Here is an 18,578-nt window from a genome sequence, read left to right on the forward strand (position 1 = left end):
AGCTCTGTTTGGGATAGATAGGGATAAAAGTCACATAGTAAGTAACTTAACTAAATGCTTTAGAAAGATCACTATAAACAGCGCACAGGTGAGCTTTTATTATCTATAGCATAGCCACTTCAGACTGTTGCTATTGCTGACGGAGTGCAAGTCTATAACTGGACTGATAAGGAATTGAATTATTAGAAGACAAAAAATGTTTTTGAATTGTTTATTAACTAGTCTTTCTGATATTTCCGCCAGAAATTGGTCGAAAATTATTGACAATATCCTCAGATCTTTGTGCAACTTCATATTAATAACGACATGAGATGGTAAAAAAAATTGTGGTTTAGTTCACGTGAGTGCAGACTAAAGCCATGAGGGTTACTTGGTACACCCTGGTTTCTTCCCCTTTGATTGTGAGAGGCACACACATCTGCACCACTTCATTGGGCTGAAACACAAATTATTTATATCAATACTTCACAATTTCTTCTACCTGGAAGTAAACTATTTCAATGCTATTTTGATGATCCATTTCTCACTTCCTGGTTAAGACCGATCCAAAGAGAGCAATGGTCCTCACCTTATGTCCACTTAGGGGCGTCCATGTGAGTTTGATGGCGCGTTTGGTGCCCGCCTCTACACTAGCCTTGTTGGGGTCCACGTTGAAGCCCTTCAGCTGCATAGATGCCAAGTTGTCCCAGGTAAACTCGGTGCCCTGGATTGTTTGGGGAAAAACAAGCAGTAACGATACAATCACTGCATCGCTTATATTGCATATTTATACACATTGAGGGATATACAGTACTGTATGCTGAATTAATACCAAGGTCAGAACCCGAAGTTGGGCGGCAGAACGAGCGGGTAGCTCAAAAGTCTCCTTGAAGTTGGCCCTTCATCAGACGCAAATTTATATAAAAAGGATGTTAATCGTTCGTGCTGCGTTAGTGCTTGTTTGTGCTGTAAAAAGTTTCCTTTGTGCTGCTTTCGTTTTTGAGATACAGTTAGTCCCGTGGTTACGACGTACTTGAATTAAGCAATTTCGACTTTATGACGACTGAGTCTCGACGCCATTCTGTCTTCAGTCTTTCTTTCTTTTTTTTTTTTTTTTTTGTCGCTTAAAAAGTACCTTATTGCGCCTCACACAAGGACGTAGGTTTGCATAGGCAACTTTTCAATTATACAATGACTTTAGTTATATAGGTCATTTAGATTGTCTAGATTTTGCTACTCAAAGTCCGACCTGCATTAGTTAGCATAACATTAATCTGTGTGAGTTCTGTTAATTTTTTAACTAGCCTTTAACACTCAAAACAAAATGGAGAAAATTATTTGACCAGATTAAAAAAAAAATCTGATTACGACGTTATAAATTTGCAGTCTGAAAGGTAGTATAAATCAATACAAATATATTTTGCATGAATCATTTAGCTTATCAATTAATTAGGTTCATATTGGTGAAAAATGTAGCCCTGACTTCCGTTCAGCCAATCTGTTTGGTCTTATTAATGTCCCATCCCCAGGAAAAAGTGTATGCTGTTATATCGTCCCTACAAATATTGAGACCAAACCTACGCCCTTGGCCTCACAGTATCTTGTTTTGTAATTTTTGATATGACGTGTTCCGTCCTCACTAACCATGAAGTTGTTCAGCTTTACAGACATCAAACAAAATTGTGCTTTTTGACGCTTTTACTTCCTTTACTTTTGACAATCTGTAGAGCTGTAACACACATATGTACACGTCTGTTCAAAACGACACACATTTTGACAGAAAAACACTTGACACAAAACAATTGGTGTTCAAACGTCCAGCTAGTCTGATCAAGAAATAGATTTAGTAGATTAAATTAGTCTACTGTGCTGAGTCACCTGGAACAGCAGCAGAGCTATGCCAGGATGCTCTTTGTGGATTATAGTTCTGCATTTAATACCATCATCCCGGACATTCTCATTACAAAGCTGGACATCCTGACCCCCTCCACTCAGATGCTCCTGGATCAAGAACTTCTTGTCCAACAGACCCCAGACTGTGAGACTTGGCCCCCACCATTCTTACACCCGCACACTGAGCACCGGCTCACCACAGGGCTGCGTGCTGAGCCCCCTCCTGTACTGTCTCTACACCTACGACTGCAGTCCAATCCACAGAAGCAACACCATTGTCAAGTTTGCTGATGACACCACAGTGGTTGGACTGATCTCACAGGGAGATGAGGCAGCCTACAAAGGAGGTCTACAAATTCTCAGCCTGGTGCTCAGACAACAACCTAGCCCTGAACACCACCAAAACCAAGGAGGTCATCATTAACTTCAGGAGGAAGAGTACCGCCCCGCCGCCCCTGTACATCAAGGGTGAGTGTGTGGAGAGGGTGCACACCTTCAGGTTCCTGGGAGTCCAGATCTCAGATGACCTCTCATGGACAGCAAACATAACAGCTATTGTATCATAAAGAAGGCTCAGCAGCGTCTGTACCTCCTGCGAGTCCTCAGGAAGAACAAGCTGGATAGCAAGCTGCTGCTGGCCTTCTATCACTCATCCATTGAGAGCTTGCTAATATACTGCATTTCAACTTGGTACGGGAGCTGCACTGCCGCAGACAGGGAGAGGCTTCAGAGGGCAGTCAAGGCAGCGCAGAGTATCATTGGCTGTCCTCTCCCCTTCCTGACAGACATACTCCACCCGATGCCTCAGCAGCTCTAAACATCCTGAAGTACAGCTCACATCGTGGTTTCCAGCTGTTTGAACTACTGCCCTCTGGGAGACGCTATAGGTGTTTAAAAACAAGAACAAACAAGACTGAGGAACAATTTCTCTGCTAAAGCCATTTCCACCCAGAACAGCCAACAAACAAGACTGAGGAACAATTTCTCTGCTAAAGCCATTTCCACCCAGAACAGCCATGTGTAACACCACATCACCCAATGTCCAATATTCATTTACATGCAATATTCTATGTGCAATACTACTTACGTGCAATATTAACGTACAATATTCAATGCCTGCACTGTCAGCTGCTGTTACTTCACTTCGATTACTTGCACTGCCTGAACATAGGACTACCTCATACACATTTTATATTTATTTAGATTTTATACTTTTATACTTGCAAGTCACTTTTGAGATTTTTACCTGTCCTGCACTTTAATGGGGGATGCTCCACAATTTCATTGTACAACTGTATAATGACAATAAAAGGCTATTCTATTCTATTCTATTCTATTCTATTCTATTCTATTCTATTCTATTCTATTCTATTCTATTCTATTCTATTCTATTCTATTCTATTTTGCCTAACAAAAGTCCGCTTGCTTAAATGTTATGGATGCTAAGGTATTTACAATTCTCATAGCAAATCACTCACACGTAACTCCACAAACTGTAGCTGTAAACTTAATTACAAATGCATACACAAACATATTAGCTGAAACAACTTACAGCCTTATGTGGGCCAAACCAAAGCGTAGCTGTCATCTATCCATGTCAGATGAGAGTCTGATCCTCAGTCATAAGGCGACGGTCCAGCCAGACCCAACACTGCCATCAGAGGGCAGTGTATCTTCCATTATTAAACAAAATACAATACTGTTGGACTTTTGGAGTTATTTTGGGGCACTTAAAGGGTTAATTCAGACTTATGCAGAAATTCTGTTTATGGCGCAAGCGTAGGAACGGAACTTGTTCGTAACCCGGGTACTACCTGTACAATTACAATTACAATTCTCTTATAGTTCAATCTGAGGTCAACCAGCCCCTCATTTTGATTAAAAATTGTGTAAATTATTTGTGCTGTAAAAATATTTGTTTGTGCTGCAACGGTTTTGTAGCTATAATGCTTTTTTAATTTGTAGTGATGATGTCACGCAGCCCCCCCATCTACAGCAGACTGGAACTGCAGTGGCGCCATTTATTTGTGCTAGGTTTGTGCTTGTTTGTGCGGTAAAAATATTTTTTTTCGTTTGTGCTGCTATCATTTTATAGATATTGAGATATTAATTTTGAGTAATGATGTCTGCCGCAGAAGTTAGAATGACGTCGCACCAACTCTTTCAACAACAGCGGGGTGTCCCAACAACTAGCACAAATGGGGGGCTGCGAGTGACGTCATCATTCGAAATCAACACCGCGAGCCCCCGAAGTGATTCCATTCATTTGTGCTAGTTGTTGGGACACCCTTATGTTATTAAGTGAGTTGGTACGCGCCGTCAGGCGCGGGAGTTAGGATATGGAAGCGCTACTAGTGACGTCATCTCTCGAAGTTAACATTTCTATATCTAAAAAACGATAGCAGCACAAATGCAAATTTTTACAGCACAAACGAATGGCACCGTAACAGTTCAGTTCTGCCCTAAATGGGGGGCTGCATGACGTCATCACTACCCATTAAAAGCATAATATCTACAAAACTGTTGCAGCACAAACAGAAACAAAGAACAAATGATCGACACCATTTTTAATCGAAACGGGTCGAGGTGACCTCAGATTTACCTAAAAAGAATCAATATCTCAAAAATGAAAGCAGCACAAGCACAAGCGATTGATATCATTTTCATATCAATTTGCGTCTGATGGGAGGCCAACTTCAAAGCGGTAGCACACAAGTGCTTAGGACCGGTTCGACACGCCTCTCACTACTCCAGCTAAACCCGGAATGAAATGGTTACCTTCTTACTGGGCCTTATGCAGCCTACTTGCAACTCTCTGACTGCAGGTCTGATGGTCCCCATGCTATAGCTGGCTCGCAGGGTGACCAGGACAGGGATGTCCGTGTCCTCTGAGGGTCCTGGTGGAGAAGAACAAAGAGCATTAACGTCTCTTGCAAGTTTGCTGAGTGACAATCAAAGAAACTGTTGTATGATAGAGATGAACTGAATTACAACATTTGAGAATATTGACAAAACAGGAAGTACGTATTAATCGTCTTAAAAAATTACTTTTTAAAATTCAGCACGCCTGGTTGTCATGAAGCACAAAAATCTGATCATATCAGATACGGACAAGATGCTTCACAGTATGAACATCTGATTTCGACTGAAGGAATACGGCCCCCCAGCCAAGCCGCCGGAACCGCGACAGCCGAACCAGTAGGCATCCCGCTGGCGCCGCCCCAGCAAGTCGGCCAGAAGGGCCAAACTCCGCACGTTCACTCCAGCGTTAACCCTTTGTACTGACTCCATTTTGAACGGTTTAAAGAAAGCTCGTCGACAACAGGTTGACAATTTATTCGACAGTGATTAAAAAGCAAGGCAAAACAGACGACGGAGAGGCAATGTTAGATCCGAGGTCCGCAAAACAATGGATACATCAGAATGGTCCCGAGAAGCGACAGTTGTTAGCTAAATGTTCAGTCTTTTGAAAGCTGCGGCGGAGTGGGCCGGGCGGAAGGCGCGCCTGGGTGTTGTCTTGGGATCATTCTTCTGTGTCAGGTTTGGGCGGTCAAGTTCGTGTGTCATCTTTCATGGCTGGGTCGTGGTTGCCACGGCAACTGGGGCATGTCTTGACGTCCAAGGCGCCAGGCTTTCAATTTGTTGCCTTGGTAGGGTGGGGGTGTCCTGACCCGACCGAAGAGATGTTGACGTTTTTTCCTTCGCTTATCAGGCAAGGGCTGATAAGCTGGTCCATTTTACTGTGTCCAAGGGCATGGAGTGAAGTCTGCCTACACAATGGTTAAATGCTTTGCTATAATGAATGTGTTAGACTAATGCAAACAGTTATATGGTGTCTGCGAGAAAAGTAACTATCCCCGGTCCGGCCCCCTGTACAATGCCAGAGAGCATTTTGATTTTTTTTTTTTTTTCTTCAATAGTGTTATTTATTTCCTGGCCTTTTTCTGTGAAGAACCCAGAGAGGGTTATTTGGTTATTATCTATTTAATTGATATTATATTATATTATATTATATTATATTATATTATATTATATTATATTATATTATATTAAATTATTATTTTTATTTTATTTACTTTTCTTCCGTGATGAACCCAGAAAGGGTTATTTGATTGTGGCTTTCTGAAAAACAATAATTTTTTACATTTAAGCACTCCTGCAATCGTCAAACTTTTTCTTTTACAAACTGACCCTGGCCCCTCATCAGAGAATGGAAAAGTTATGTGGCCCTCACAGGAAAAAGTTTGGGGACCCCTGCCCTACACAACTTTACGACGCCGTAGTCTCGTCCGCCATTCTGTCTCCGGTCATTTTTTTAAAAGACTGAATAGTCATTGAATATAAAGGCATTTAACATAACATACCTCACAGTAGCTTATTTTTTTTTACTTCATCTTATTAATATAACACGTAATACATGTTTTTGGACTGTTATTTTGAGATTTATTGGCTGAGCACAAGACCACGACAATGTTAAATGGAACTTCGTGACACTAACATTAGCAGCAATGCTTGCTCCAAGGAACACGAGATCTTTATTAATGCATGTCCTTTGTCGACAGGATTCGAACCTGCGAGAGGAGCCCCTAATGGATTTTGAATCCATCGCCTTAACCACTCGGCCACAACAACTGCTGCCAGGCAGTTGTGTGCTAATATTACCATTGAAGAATCACCCCACCGAAGGAAAAGGTATGACGTTAGATTCCAGAAAACAATCAATCCTATGCCGTAGGGATTGGCGATAGGTTTATTTTAAGTTTATTGGCTGAACACACGGTCATGTAGGTGGAACTTGTAAATGTAACTTTATGATGCTAATATTAGCAGCAATGTCTACACCAAGGAACACAGCACACTTCAAAAATGCACCACCGTTGTCAGCAGGATTCGAACCTGCGAGGGGGTACCCCAATGGCTTTCGAGTCCTTCGCATGCTAATATTAGCATTCAATAATGAGCCCAACGAGGGATATTGCATTTCAGAAAGCAATTAAACATATGTCGTGCGGATTTCAAGTTTAATCGCTGAACATAAGTTATGGTGCTAACATTAGCAGCAATGTGGTAAGACGCCATTCATGGATGTTTTTTTTTACTGCAACAGCAACACGGTTCCATTTGTCAGTTCATTAGTGTCCTCTATTTCAGGTTAGTGTAGCTTAAAAAAAACGCTGGAATTGTATGATAAATGATTCTCGATCAAAGATAATGTTGCTTTATGTTGATATTTTTATGGCGTAGATGCTGGGTATTTAACAGCTATTAGAAGGCTCCTGTACAGAACAGTTTAGAGAACTATTTTGAAGTACTTTATATGTGTTTATCACGCTATCATTATGTACTGTAAATATAAAGGTTAATATTGTTATTAGTGCCAATTTTACTGTCTGTTTACTAGCACGTTAGCGGTGCAGCTAACCATACAGTAGTTACCACTAAAGTTGTACCATTACAACAAGTTACTGCAGTAACAGTTACTGAAAAATAAGGTGTACTATAATAGTATAATCATGGTATTGTAGAGTAAGGTAACACAATAAAAGAATATAGTGTGTGAAATGAAGATGTATTTAGTTATTAAAGAGAAAATTGTCTACCTGTATATTTGAGAATGTGAGTTGGTTCCAAGTGACAAAATGAATGTTTTAGTTGTTCCAAACTCAAAAGACAAGAAGATGAACATTGTAAATACTATGAAGCTAAAAAACAGACATTCCGCTATTAGCTTGCTTGTTAATAAAGAAATTCTTGGATGTTTCCTGCAACGGCAACACGCTTCCAATTGTGTCCTGTATTTCAGACACACAACTTAAACGGGTTTCCACTTCTAGGACCTGTTACGATGCCAACATAAGCTGCAATGCTTTCACTGAGGAACACAACAAACTTCAGTAAAGGACATCAATTGTCGCAGGACTCGAACCTGCTATGGGAGACCCAAATGGTTTTTGAAGCCATCACTTTAACCGCTCGGCCACAACAACAGCATAGAAAAAAATCCTAACATTAGCATGAAATAATCAGCCCACGGAAGGAAATGGCACTGGGTTCCAGAACACAAGTTATGATGCTAGCATTTGCAAGAATGCTTGTACAAAGCAATAGATTGAAATGCATAAGTGTTACTGGCAGGACTCGAACCTAGGGGAGACCCCAACGGATTTCTAATCCATCGCCTTAACCACTCAGCCACAACAACTGCCACTGTGAAGTTGAATGCTTATATTGGCATTCAATAATCACCCAAGTGAAGGCATAAGTATGAACTTGGTTTCTGGAAAACAAGCCTTGCAATCAAGAATGAAGAATGGTTTCAAGTCCATTGGGTGAACACAAGATATGTCGGTAGCATTAGCAGCAGTACTTTTACCAAGTAATGCATGTCCGCAGGACTCAAACCTGCAAGGGGAGACCCCAATGGATTTCTAGCCCATTGCCTTAACCGCTCGGCCACAACAACTACCACTGTGGAGCAGAATGCTAATATTAGCATCAATAAGGAGCCCACTGAAGGAAATTGCATGAAGTTGGGTTCCAGAAAGGAATTAAACAAATGCCGTACTGATTTCAAGTTTATTGGCTGAACACAAGATATGACGCTAACATTAGCAGCAATGGTTGTACCAAGTAATAGAGCAATCTTTGACAAAGCATGTCTGTTGTCAGCAAGACCCCAATGGTTAGCAGCACAAACAAGACTTTTATCAGCAGAAACAAGCACAAACGATTGACATCATTTTTTATATAAATTTGCCTCTGATGGCAGAGCCAACTTCCTGACGGTTGGTATAAGAACACAGTCAATCAGTCTGACACCATGAATCATTTGTAAGGATGCAACAATACTCGGATTTATATTGAACCATTCCATACGCCCTCTTTGATTCAATATGCAAAATATTCGATGCAAATTAAACCTCCCAAAATGTATTGTCCGAATTTTTTCTTCCGTGCGCTCGCTAATATGCCCGGGGTGCATTGGAAACAGAGGGTGAGGGCTGTGCCTTGAATAGCTTTGAGACAGCTCCTCCTCACGAGCAGCCCTCTTCTCTCCTTCCCCAAACCGCATGGAGTGAGGCACGCTGCATTTGTTTGTGGCAGAGGTAACAGACACGACAATCATGGTTAGCGAGGAAAGACAAAAGTTTGAGGAGGCGGTTTCAGCGTCGTACAGATCCGCTGTGTGGCAGCATTTTGGGTTTGCTGATATGCTATCCACTCTCGTTTATATTTCACAAAGACCGTCTTCCCGGATATTGACAACGAAGTCCGGCAAAACATTGTTACTGACTTGACTGCTACGAACAACCTCGATTTGACAACAGACAGCTGGACACTGAGAGCTACTTCACGGTTACATGATGAACAATGAGTAGCAAATTAAGAGCGCTGTACTTCAAACTCGTCCTATAACTCCTGTTTATGAAAGTCGGTTGTCATATGCTAGTGTTGTGCAGTAATGAGCGGACGTGTGACTTCTGTGGTGTTTGTTAACTTTTTTAATGCTCCGACTAAGCCTGTCGCGATATGCAATAATTCCATTTATCGTGCAGTAAATGAAAATGAAAGCGGTAATTTTCCCGCTGTGCTTTATCGCCTCAGGTTCGTTTGTGCGTGTGTGCAGCAGATGTGCGGCGGACGTGCTGTTAAAAGTTCGGCTTCCTTGTTACCAACAGCGCAATATGCTGTGACGAGGATACACTCTGTTTTATTTACTTCTGGGTTTGTTGGTTTGATACATTTGAGTTTGCGTGACCATCATTCAATGGAGGGAGGCGGGGCCGAGTGCACTGCCGGCGTACAGCAATGAGCGAGCAGAAAATGAACGAAAAATGCTGATTTCCAACCCAAACACCACAGCCACGGTGAAGGAATATTTTTATTTTAAACCAAATGAAAATGGCGAGGCAACCAGAAAGGACAAACCAGTCTGCAAAATCTACATGCTCATTTGAAACACTATCACCCTGTTTAGTTTTCACTGCTTAGTAAGAAAACTGCATCGCAACAAGTGGAGCCTACCTCATCACGGCAATCGACAATTACAGAGCTTGATTTGAGAAATACAAACGAGAGCCCGCAAAATGGCGTTCCCTCACGGAAAGTGTAGTCCGCTACATTGCTGAAGAAATGAAACCGTTTTATCTCTGTTTAATGTTGTTTGACACTTAAGGCTAGGTTCATACTACAGGTCTTAATGCACAAATCCGATTTTTTCGAGTTTTTCTGGCTCAAGTGAAGCATTAACTTGACGGTCTGAACGTGACAAGTCGCATAGAAGTGGAGCATTTCAAATCTGATCCGGGTCACTTTCGTATGTGGTCTATATCTGATCTGGGCCACATTTTTCCATAATGTGGCTGGTGGTCTGAACTTCAAGTCTCCCGGATCGGAATTCATGCAGCAATGACGTCAGCAAAGCGAAAGCGGCAGGCAGGACGGGACCGATGTAGCTGTGCATTAGCTTCTAGCCTGAACTCTGCTTTTATGCACGAAGCGGGCTTGACCACAGTCATAAAAAAAATAATGAAGAAAAGGATAAGCCTGACAATTTTCGATTTTCATTCTATACGCCAAATGAGCAATATTTCAGTATTACTTACATGGCAGAGACGGGGAAAATTGACACACCCACGTCATGTCACGCACACTGACGGGGAAAATTGACACACCCACGTCATGTCACGCACACAAGTCAAGGCTTATGTGCGTGCGTGTATGCGTTCTATAAGTCCATACAAACTTTGAATACAAGACTAAACGGGGATTATTAATGTCTGTTATTTGTGCCATCTTTTTGGAAAACAAAATATGATCACCCTGGAATGTCATACAGCTAGCATGTGTAATTTGTTTTAATGTTTCTGCGCACGCGGGTCACTTTGCTGAGCGCATCTCGGATTGTGAATTAGTGAATATGCGTATTTTTTGTTTCAGAGCATTAAATGTATTGAATAGAATCGAAAATGGTGTCCCTCGTATCGAAAATCATACGGAACCGTGACTTAACTGTATCGTTGCATCCCTAATTATTAGTGTATAATATTAGTGCAGGCTGAGAAGAGTAGTGATGAATGTGGATGCTAATGTACCGGTACCTTGTTGACTTGTTATTGGTGGAGGAAGAAGGGATTCAATGGGAACTGCAAGTTGGTCTCCTCCTTGTAGATACATATTGTGTGATGACGCCGCACCCTTCAGATCCAGAACGCACAGTTTACTCTGGGACACAAAACAAGAACCACTCTTTATATGAATATTTCAGTTGTACCACAAAATATGATGATTAAATGTGTGTTGCTTTTAGCGACCTTATTAACAAGTTCAATGGTGAGTTGATCGGAATAGTTGACAGAGGGGTGATCGGGGTGAAAGGTGACAATGACATCCTGGCTTTGTTTTGCAGCAATGCTTCCCTCCACAGGCAGAACACTGAAAACACTAAGCCCATTGTAGTTCTGGGTCCCTGCGCACAAAACAGAATTAACAACACTGTATACTAATGAAGTAACTTACTATTAATCGACACGCATGTCACTATATGAGTTATCACTCTTTACATGCAAAATCAATAGCTTTCTGTACTACGGATGGATAAATATGACAAATTTAAGTTGTGAAATTTGTGCTGTTACCTGAATCTGAATCATTCACATTCGAATGACTAATCTTTAATAGTTGAATAAAAAAATCCGAATCTGACATACACCATGTAAGCTTGAAAAAACACTGTGAGTGCAGTCACCAATGGATTTCAAGTCTATAAATTGCAGAAAACAAATCTAAGTGGTCACTCAGTACCAGATTTTCAGTGTATCGCCGAAGGCAAATGCTCACGCAAATGTTGTTCGTATTGGCATCAATTATTATGGTTCATGAAAAGGAAATGCCATTTTATTCGATATCTAAGATCACATGGGCGTTGTTGGCTGAATTCAAACCTGTGAGGGGGTGACCCCAATGGATTTAAAATCCATTCCACCACAACAACTGCCACTGTAGTATATTAATATTTAGGAAGAAGCAAACTACATGGAAAGGGATGAAGTTGTATTCCAGAATTGGCAATGTGTTTCAAGTTGGAAGGCTGAACAAGATAACAACAACGGTAAATGTTACTTTGTGATGCTAACATTAGCAGGAACAACAAAGGAACAGTACATTTCAATAATGCTTATACGTTGTTGGCAGGATTCGAACCTGCGAGGGGAGACCCCAACGGATTTCGAGTCCATCGCCTTAACCACTCGGCCACAACAACTACTGCTTGTCAGGGGTGTGCTGATATTAGGATTGAAGAATATCCCCACCCACCGAAGGAAAAGGTCAGATTCGTCAGACGTCAGATTCCGGAAAAAAATCAATCCTATGCCGTAGGGATTGGCGATGGGTTTATTTTAAGTTTATTGGCTGAACACAAGGTCATGTAACTGGAACTTGTAAATGTAACTTCATGATGCTAACATTAGCAGCAATGCCTACACCAAGGAACACAGCAAACTTCAAAAATGAAAGGATTTAAGAATCATCCCACCGACAGAAAAGGAATGTTGTTGGGTTCAAGAAAACAAACCTTGTTGTACAGATCGAAGAAGGATTTACGTCTATTTGCCGAAAAAATAAAAAAAAGATATGATGAAGTAGCAGCAGTGCTAGCACCAAGGAACACAGCATACTTTGTCTGTTGTCAGGTTTCGAACTACGAAGACAGAACCCCATGGATTTCTGGTCAATTGCTTTAATAACTTGGCCACAACAACTGTGAATTTGAATGCTAATATTAACATTCAAGAAGAAGCCCAGTACATGGAGAGGTATGAAGTTGGATTCCTGAAAACAATCAATCCAGTGCTGTACGGATTGGCTTCAAGTTTGTTGGCTGAACGCAGAATCATGACAAATGTAACTTCATGATGCTAATATAAGCAGAAATGCTTGCACCAAGGAACACAGCAAACATTAATAAGCTATGTCTGTTGTTGGCAGGACTCAAACCTGCGAAGGGAGACCACTATGGATTTCTAGTCAACCACCTTAACCACTCGGCCACACCAACGGATATGAAGAGTGGTTCCTGAAAACAAGCCCTGCAGTACAGATTGAAGTAGGATTTGAAGACCAATGGCAGAACACAAGTAACAATGCTACCTAACAATAGCGAGGAAGGAATGTCCGCTGGTGGCAGGACTCGAACAGGAAAGGCAGATTTCTAGTCTATCGCCTTAACCACTTGGCCACAACAACTGCCAGTGGTGTGTGGAATGCTAATCTTAGCATTCAATAATAACCCCATTGAAGGAATTGGTATGATTTTGGGTTCCAGAAAACAAGCCTTGCAGTCAAGAATGCCTTCACCACTCGGCCACAACTACTAGGTTCCTGAAAACAAGCCTTGCACACAGATTGAAGAAGGATTTGAAGTCCATTGGCACAACAGAACTAATGATGCTAACATTAGCAGCCATGCTTGTACCTAACAATAGATAGTAACGAATGTCCGTTGTTGGCAGGACTCGAATCTGCAAGGGGAGACCCTAATGGATTTCTAATACATCACCTTAACCATCCATCCATCATCTTCCGCTTGTTCCGGGGTCGGATCGCGGGGGCAGCAGCTTTAACAAGGAAGCACAGACTTCCCTCTCCCCAGCCACTTCAACTAGCTCCTCCGGCGGGATCCCAAGGCGTTCCCAGGTCAGCCGAGAGACATGGTCTCTCCAGCGTGTCCTGGGTCGTCCCCGGGGCCTCCCGCCGGTAGGACATGCCCGGAACACCTCTCCAGGGAGGCGTCCAGGAGGCATCCGAACCAGATGCCCGAGCCACCTCAGCTGGCTCCTCTCTACGCGGAGGAGTAGCGGCTAGACGCCGAGTCCCACCCGGATGACCAAGCTTCTCACCCTATCTCTAAGGGAGAGCCCGGTCACCCTGCGGAGGAAACTCATTTCGGCCGCTTGTATCCGGGATCTTGTTCTTTCGGTCACGACCCAAAGCTCGTGACCATAGGTGAGGGTAGGAACGTAGATCGACTGGTAAATCGAGAGCTTTGCCTTTCGGCTCAACTCCTTCTTCACCACTACGGACCGGTGCAGAGTCGGCATTACCGCAGACGCTGCACCGATTCGCCTGTCGATCTCCCGCTCCCTCCTACCGTCAGTTGTGAACAAGACCCCAAGATACTTGAACTCCACTTTGGGCAGGATCTACTCCCTGACCCGGAGAGGGCACGCCACCCTTTTCCGACTGAGGACCATGGTCTCGGATTTGGAGGTGCTGATCTTCATCCCAACCACTTCACAATCAGCTGCGAACCGCTCCAGTGAGAGTTGGAGGTCACGGCTTGATGAAGCCAACAGCACTACATCATCTGCAAAAAGCAGCGATTCAATGCTGAGGTCACCAAACCGGACCCCCTCAACGCTTCGGCTGCGCCTAGAAATTCAGTCCATAAAAATTATGAACAAAATCGGTGACAAAGGGCAGCCTTGGTGGAGTCCAACTCTCACTGGGAATGAATTCGACTTACTGCCGGCAATGCGGAACAAACTCTGACACCGGTCGAACAGCCCTTACCAAGGGGCTCGGTACCCCGTACTCCCGGAGCACCCCCCACAGGACTCCCCGAGGCACATGGTCGAACGCCTTGTCCAGATCCACAAAACACATGTTGACTGATTGGGCGAACTCCCATGCACCCTCGAGGACCCTGCCGAGGGTGTAGAGCTGATCCACTGTTCCACGGCCGGAATGAAAACCACACTGCTCCTCCTGAATCCGAGATTCGACTTCTCGGTGGACTCTCCTCTCCAGCACCCCTGAATAGACTTTACCACGGAGGCTGAAGAGTGTGATCCCTCTATTATTGGAACACACCCTCCGATCCCCCTTCCTAAAAAGGGGGACCACCACCCCGATCTGCCAATCAAGAGGCACTGTCCCCGATGTCCACGCGATGTTGTAGAGACGTGTCAGCCACGACAGCCCCACAACATCCAGAGCCCCCAGGAACTCCGGGCGGATCTGATCCACTCCCGGGGCCCCGCCACCGAGGAGCCCTCCAACAGCCTCAGTGACCCCAAGCCCAGAGACCGAAGAGCCCACCTCGAAGTCCCTAGACTCCGCTTCCCAAAAGGAAGGCATGTCGGTGGAATTGAGGAGGGCTTTGAAGTATTCTCCCCACCGGCTCACGACGTCCCGAGTCGAGGTCAGCAGTACACCATCTTTACTATACACAGTGTTAATGGTGCACTGCTTTCCTCTCCTCAAACACCGGGTGGTGGACCAGAATTGCCTCTAAGCCATCCGGAAGTCGTTTTCCATGGCCTCGCCGAACTCCTCCCATTTCCGAGTTTTTGCCTTGGTGACCGCCGAAGCCGCAGTCCGCTTGGCCAGTTAGTACCTTTCAGCTGCCTCCGGAGTCCCACAGGCCAAAAAGGCCCGATAGGCCTCCTTCTTCAGCAAGACGGCATCCCTTACCGCTGGTGTCCACCAGCGGGTTCGGGGATTGCCGCCACCACAGGCAGCAACCACCTTACGGCCACAGCTCTGATCGGCTGCCTCAACAATGGAGGTGCGGAACATGGCCCACTCGGACTCATTGTCCTCCACCTCCCCCAGGACAAGGGAGAAGTTTTGCCGGAGGTGGGTGTTGAAACTCTTTCTGACAGGGGATTCCGCCAGACGTTCCCAGCAGACCCTCACAATACGTTTGGGCCTGCCAGGTCTGGCCAGCATCTTCGCCCGCCATCAGAGCCAACACACCACCAGGTGGTGATCGGCTGACAGTTCCGCCCCTCTCTCCACCCGGGTGTCCAAAACATGCAGCCGCAAGTCTGATGACACGATTACGGAGTCGATCATCAAACTGCGGCCTAGGGTGTCCTGGTGTCAAGTGCACATATGGACACCCCTATGTTTGAACGTGGTGTCCGTTATAGACAAACCGTGACGAGCACAGAAGTCCAATAACAGAACACCACTCGGGTTCTGATCGGGGGGGCCGTTCCTCCTAATCACGCCCCTCCAGGTCTCACTGTCATTGCCCACGTGAGCGTTGAAGTCCCCCAGGAAAACGAGGGAGTCCCCAGAGGGGGCTCTCTCTAGCACACCCTCCAATGACTCCAAAAAGGGTGGGTATTCTGAGCTGCTGTTCGGTACATAAGCGCAAACAACAGTTAGAACCCATGCCCCGACCCGAAGGCGGAGGGAGGCTACCCTCTCGTCTACCGGGGTAAACCCCAACGTACAGGCGCCAAACCGGGGGGCAATAAGTATGCCCAATCCTGCCCGGCCTCTCTCACCATGGGCAACTCCAGAGTGGAAGAGAGTCCAACTCCTCTCGAGAGGATTGGTACCAGAACCCAAGCTGTGTGTGGAGAAGAGTCCGACTATATCTAGTCGGAATTTCTCTGCCTCACACACCAGCTCAGGCTCCTTCCCTGCCAGAGAGGTGACATTCTATGTCCCAAGAGTTAACTTCTGCAGCTGGGGGTCGGACCGCCAAGGCCCCCGCCTTTGGCTGCCGCCCAACTCCCTACGCACCCGACCCCTTTGGTGACTCCCATAGTTGGTGAGCCCATGGAAAGATGGGAATGAGGATTGCCTTAACCACTCGGCCAAAAGAACTGCCAGTGGGAGTTGAATGCTAATCTTAGCATTCAATAATCAACCCATTCATGGAGTAGGTATGATTTTGAGTTCCAGAAAACAAGCTTTGGAGTAGTGAATGCCTTAAACCAGGGGTCTCTAAACTGGTCCTCGAGGGCCGCTGTGGGTCCTGGTTTTTGTTCATACCGATCAAATAGAGACCTTTGAACCAATGAGGATTCTACTATAACAAGCAGCACCTTACTGCAATCAACTGATTACACTTATAAAACACCAGATTGGTGAAAAGATGTGGTCTTATTTTGTTGGATTGAAATCCTGCACCCACTAAGGCCTTATGTGGAATAGTTTTGAGACCAATGCCTTAAACACTCGGCCACAAATACTGGGTTCCTGAGAACAAGTCTTGCAGGACAGATTGAAGAAGGATTTGATGTCGATTGGCATAACACAACTAATGACGCTAACATTAGCAGCAATGCTTGTACCAAACAAGAGATAGTCAAGAATATCCCTTGTGGGCAGGACTTGAACCTAAGAGGGGAGACCCCAATGGATTTCTAACCCATAGCCTCAACCACTCTGCCACAACAACTGCCAGTAGGGTGTGGAATGCTACCCTTAGCATTCAATGAAAACCCCATTGAAGGAGTAGATATGATTTTGGATTCCAGAAAACAAGCCTTGCAGTCAAAAATGCCTTCACCACTTGGCCACAACTACTGGGTTCCTGAGAAAAAGCCTTAAAGTGCATGTGACACGAAAAAGCATGTTTATTTCATAATACATGCGGTATTTTATGCTCCTGAATGATATGGACCGCTTGGATGTGTGTGGAAGCGATCGCTATATTTATTTATTTTAATCCCGCGCCATGAAAATGAGGCAGTTCTGGCTTCGGTCTTGCATTGAGGAGGAGGAGGGCGCTGTGACGTGTACGGGAGAAGGCGTCCTCTTCACTAAACAGCCATACTGTTGTGTGTGAGGACTAAGGATTCAGCTGATTTTGCGGATTAATACATTTATTTTTTGCATCACGCCAGCCAAACGGCTGCAGAAAAATCTTGCTTTATGAGGGGTAGGCGTGTGCGCCTTTTTGCAGTTTCAAAAGGTTCCCATTCACCATGGATATTGGCCAAGCCCTACTACTGTGGGACCACTGGACTTACGAGGAAGTGAGTAAACATCTTGTTTTGTATTATGTCAAATATTAATACAGAAATTACAAAGTAAACACTACAAACTTTCTTTAAATAAAGGACTATTTGCGTTTGATCATTGACAGCCATGTAAAAAGCTCTCCTCGTGTACATTAGCTGCACGTTAGCTGCACAACAACTGCAGCCGCCCTCCTCCGGGGAACGAACTGTAAATTGCTCTCCGTCGGGCGGTTTGCCGATCCGCGAAGACAATCGACAACCCAGTTGTCATGTCAAATAATCCAGGCTAGTTATGTGTGATTTTCCGCTTCGAAGACTTTGACACATCACTCGGTTCGGGTTAGCATGTCGGCTAGCTGTCAAGCCTCTTGGTTTGTTTACATTCTCCGAAGCCGGGGAAGGGAAATGACATATGTCCGATTTAGGTGTCATAAAATATCGTTCGGGAGGTGCGACAGTAAAGGTGAAGTCGACAGTTTTGACCATTATGGAGTAATTTTGCCATGTCGTCCTGAATAAGTGCATTTTTATTATTTCATATTCCATTTAGCACGACTGTTATTTGTCATAACCATGCCATTTACTTAGCAATTGGGGAAAATACTTGGATAAAAAGAATATCCTGTAAAAATATTGAAGTAAAGAGACAGAAACAATGACATTTTGCAGCTCTCTTCGTTGCGTTTTCCGCGTTGTGAATTGTTTCCCCTCGACGGGCTGACTGGTCCTTCTCAAGCCATTTATTTAGCTATTGGGGAAAAATACTTGGATAAAAAGAATATCCTGTAAAAATATTGGAGTAGAGAGACTGAAACAATGACATTTTGCGGCTCACTTAGTCGCGTTTTCCTCGTTCTGAGTAATTCCCCCTCAATGGGCTGAATAGTAAAACCGATGAGCCCATTCTCCCGCTGACGTCATCCACCTGTTGGGGACGCT

At 44.3% G+C, this 18,578-nt stretch overlaps 1 protein-coding gene and 2 non-coding genes across 5 annotated transcripts in view; all 3 read right to left on the reverse strand.

The window, feature by feature from the left end:
• Nucleotides 1–218: 218 nt before the first annotated feature.
• Nucleotides 219–18,578, reverse strand: part of cfap74 (cilia and flagella associated protein 74) — a 344,912-nt gene continuing 326,552 nt past the window's right edge. For all 3 annotated transcript variants that reach the window (XM_057817725.1, XM_057817734.1, XM_057817717.1), the window contains 5 exons: nt 11,187–11,341; nt 10,974–11,097; nt 4,651–4,769; nt 569–703; nt 219–436 (listed from right to left, as the gene is read on the reverse strand). In XM_057817725.1, coding sequence (XP_057673708.1) covers nt 332–436; nt 569–703; nt 4,651–4,769; nt 10,974–11,097; nt 11,187–11,341 — 638 coding nt within the window. In that variant the 3' untranslated portion in view covers nt 219–331. The remainder of the gene's footprint in view (nt 437–568; nt 704–4,650; nt 4,770–10,973; nt 11,098–11,186; nt 11,342–18,578) is intronic.
• On the reverse strand, nt 6,419–6,504 carry trnal-caa (transfer RNA leucine (anticodon CAA)). The gene has a single exon. It is a non-coding gene; the product is annotated as a tRNA-Leu (tRNA).
• Nucleotides 12,055–12,136, reverse strand: trnas-cga (transfer RNA serine (anticodon CGA)). The gene has a single exon. It is a non-coding gene; the product is annotated as a tRNA-Ser (tRNA).

The sequence above is a fragment of the Corythoichthys intestinalis genome, chromosome 2, assembly GCF_030265065.1.
Source record: "Corythoichthys intestinalis isolate RoL2023-P3 chromosome 2, ASM3026506v1, whole genome shotgun sequence".
In the NCBI taxonomy this organism is placed as follows: domain Eukaryota; kingdom Metazoa; phylum Chordata; class Actinopteri; order Syngnathiformes; family Syngnathidae; genus Corythoichthys; species Corythoichthys intestinalis.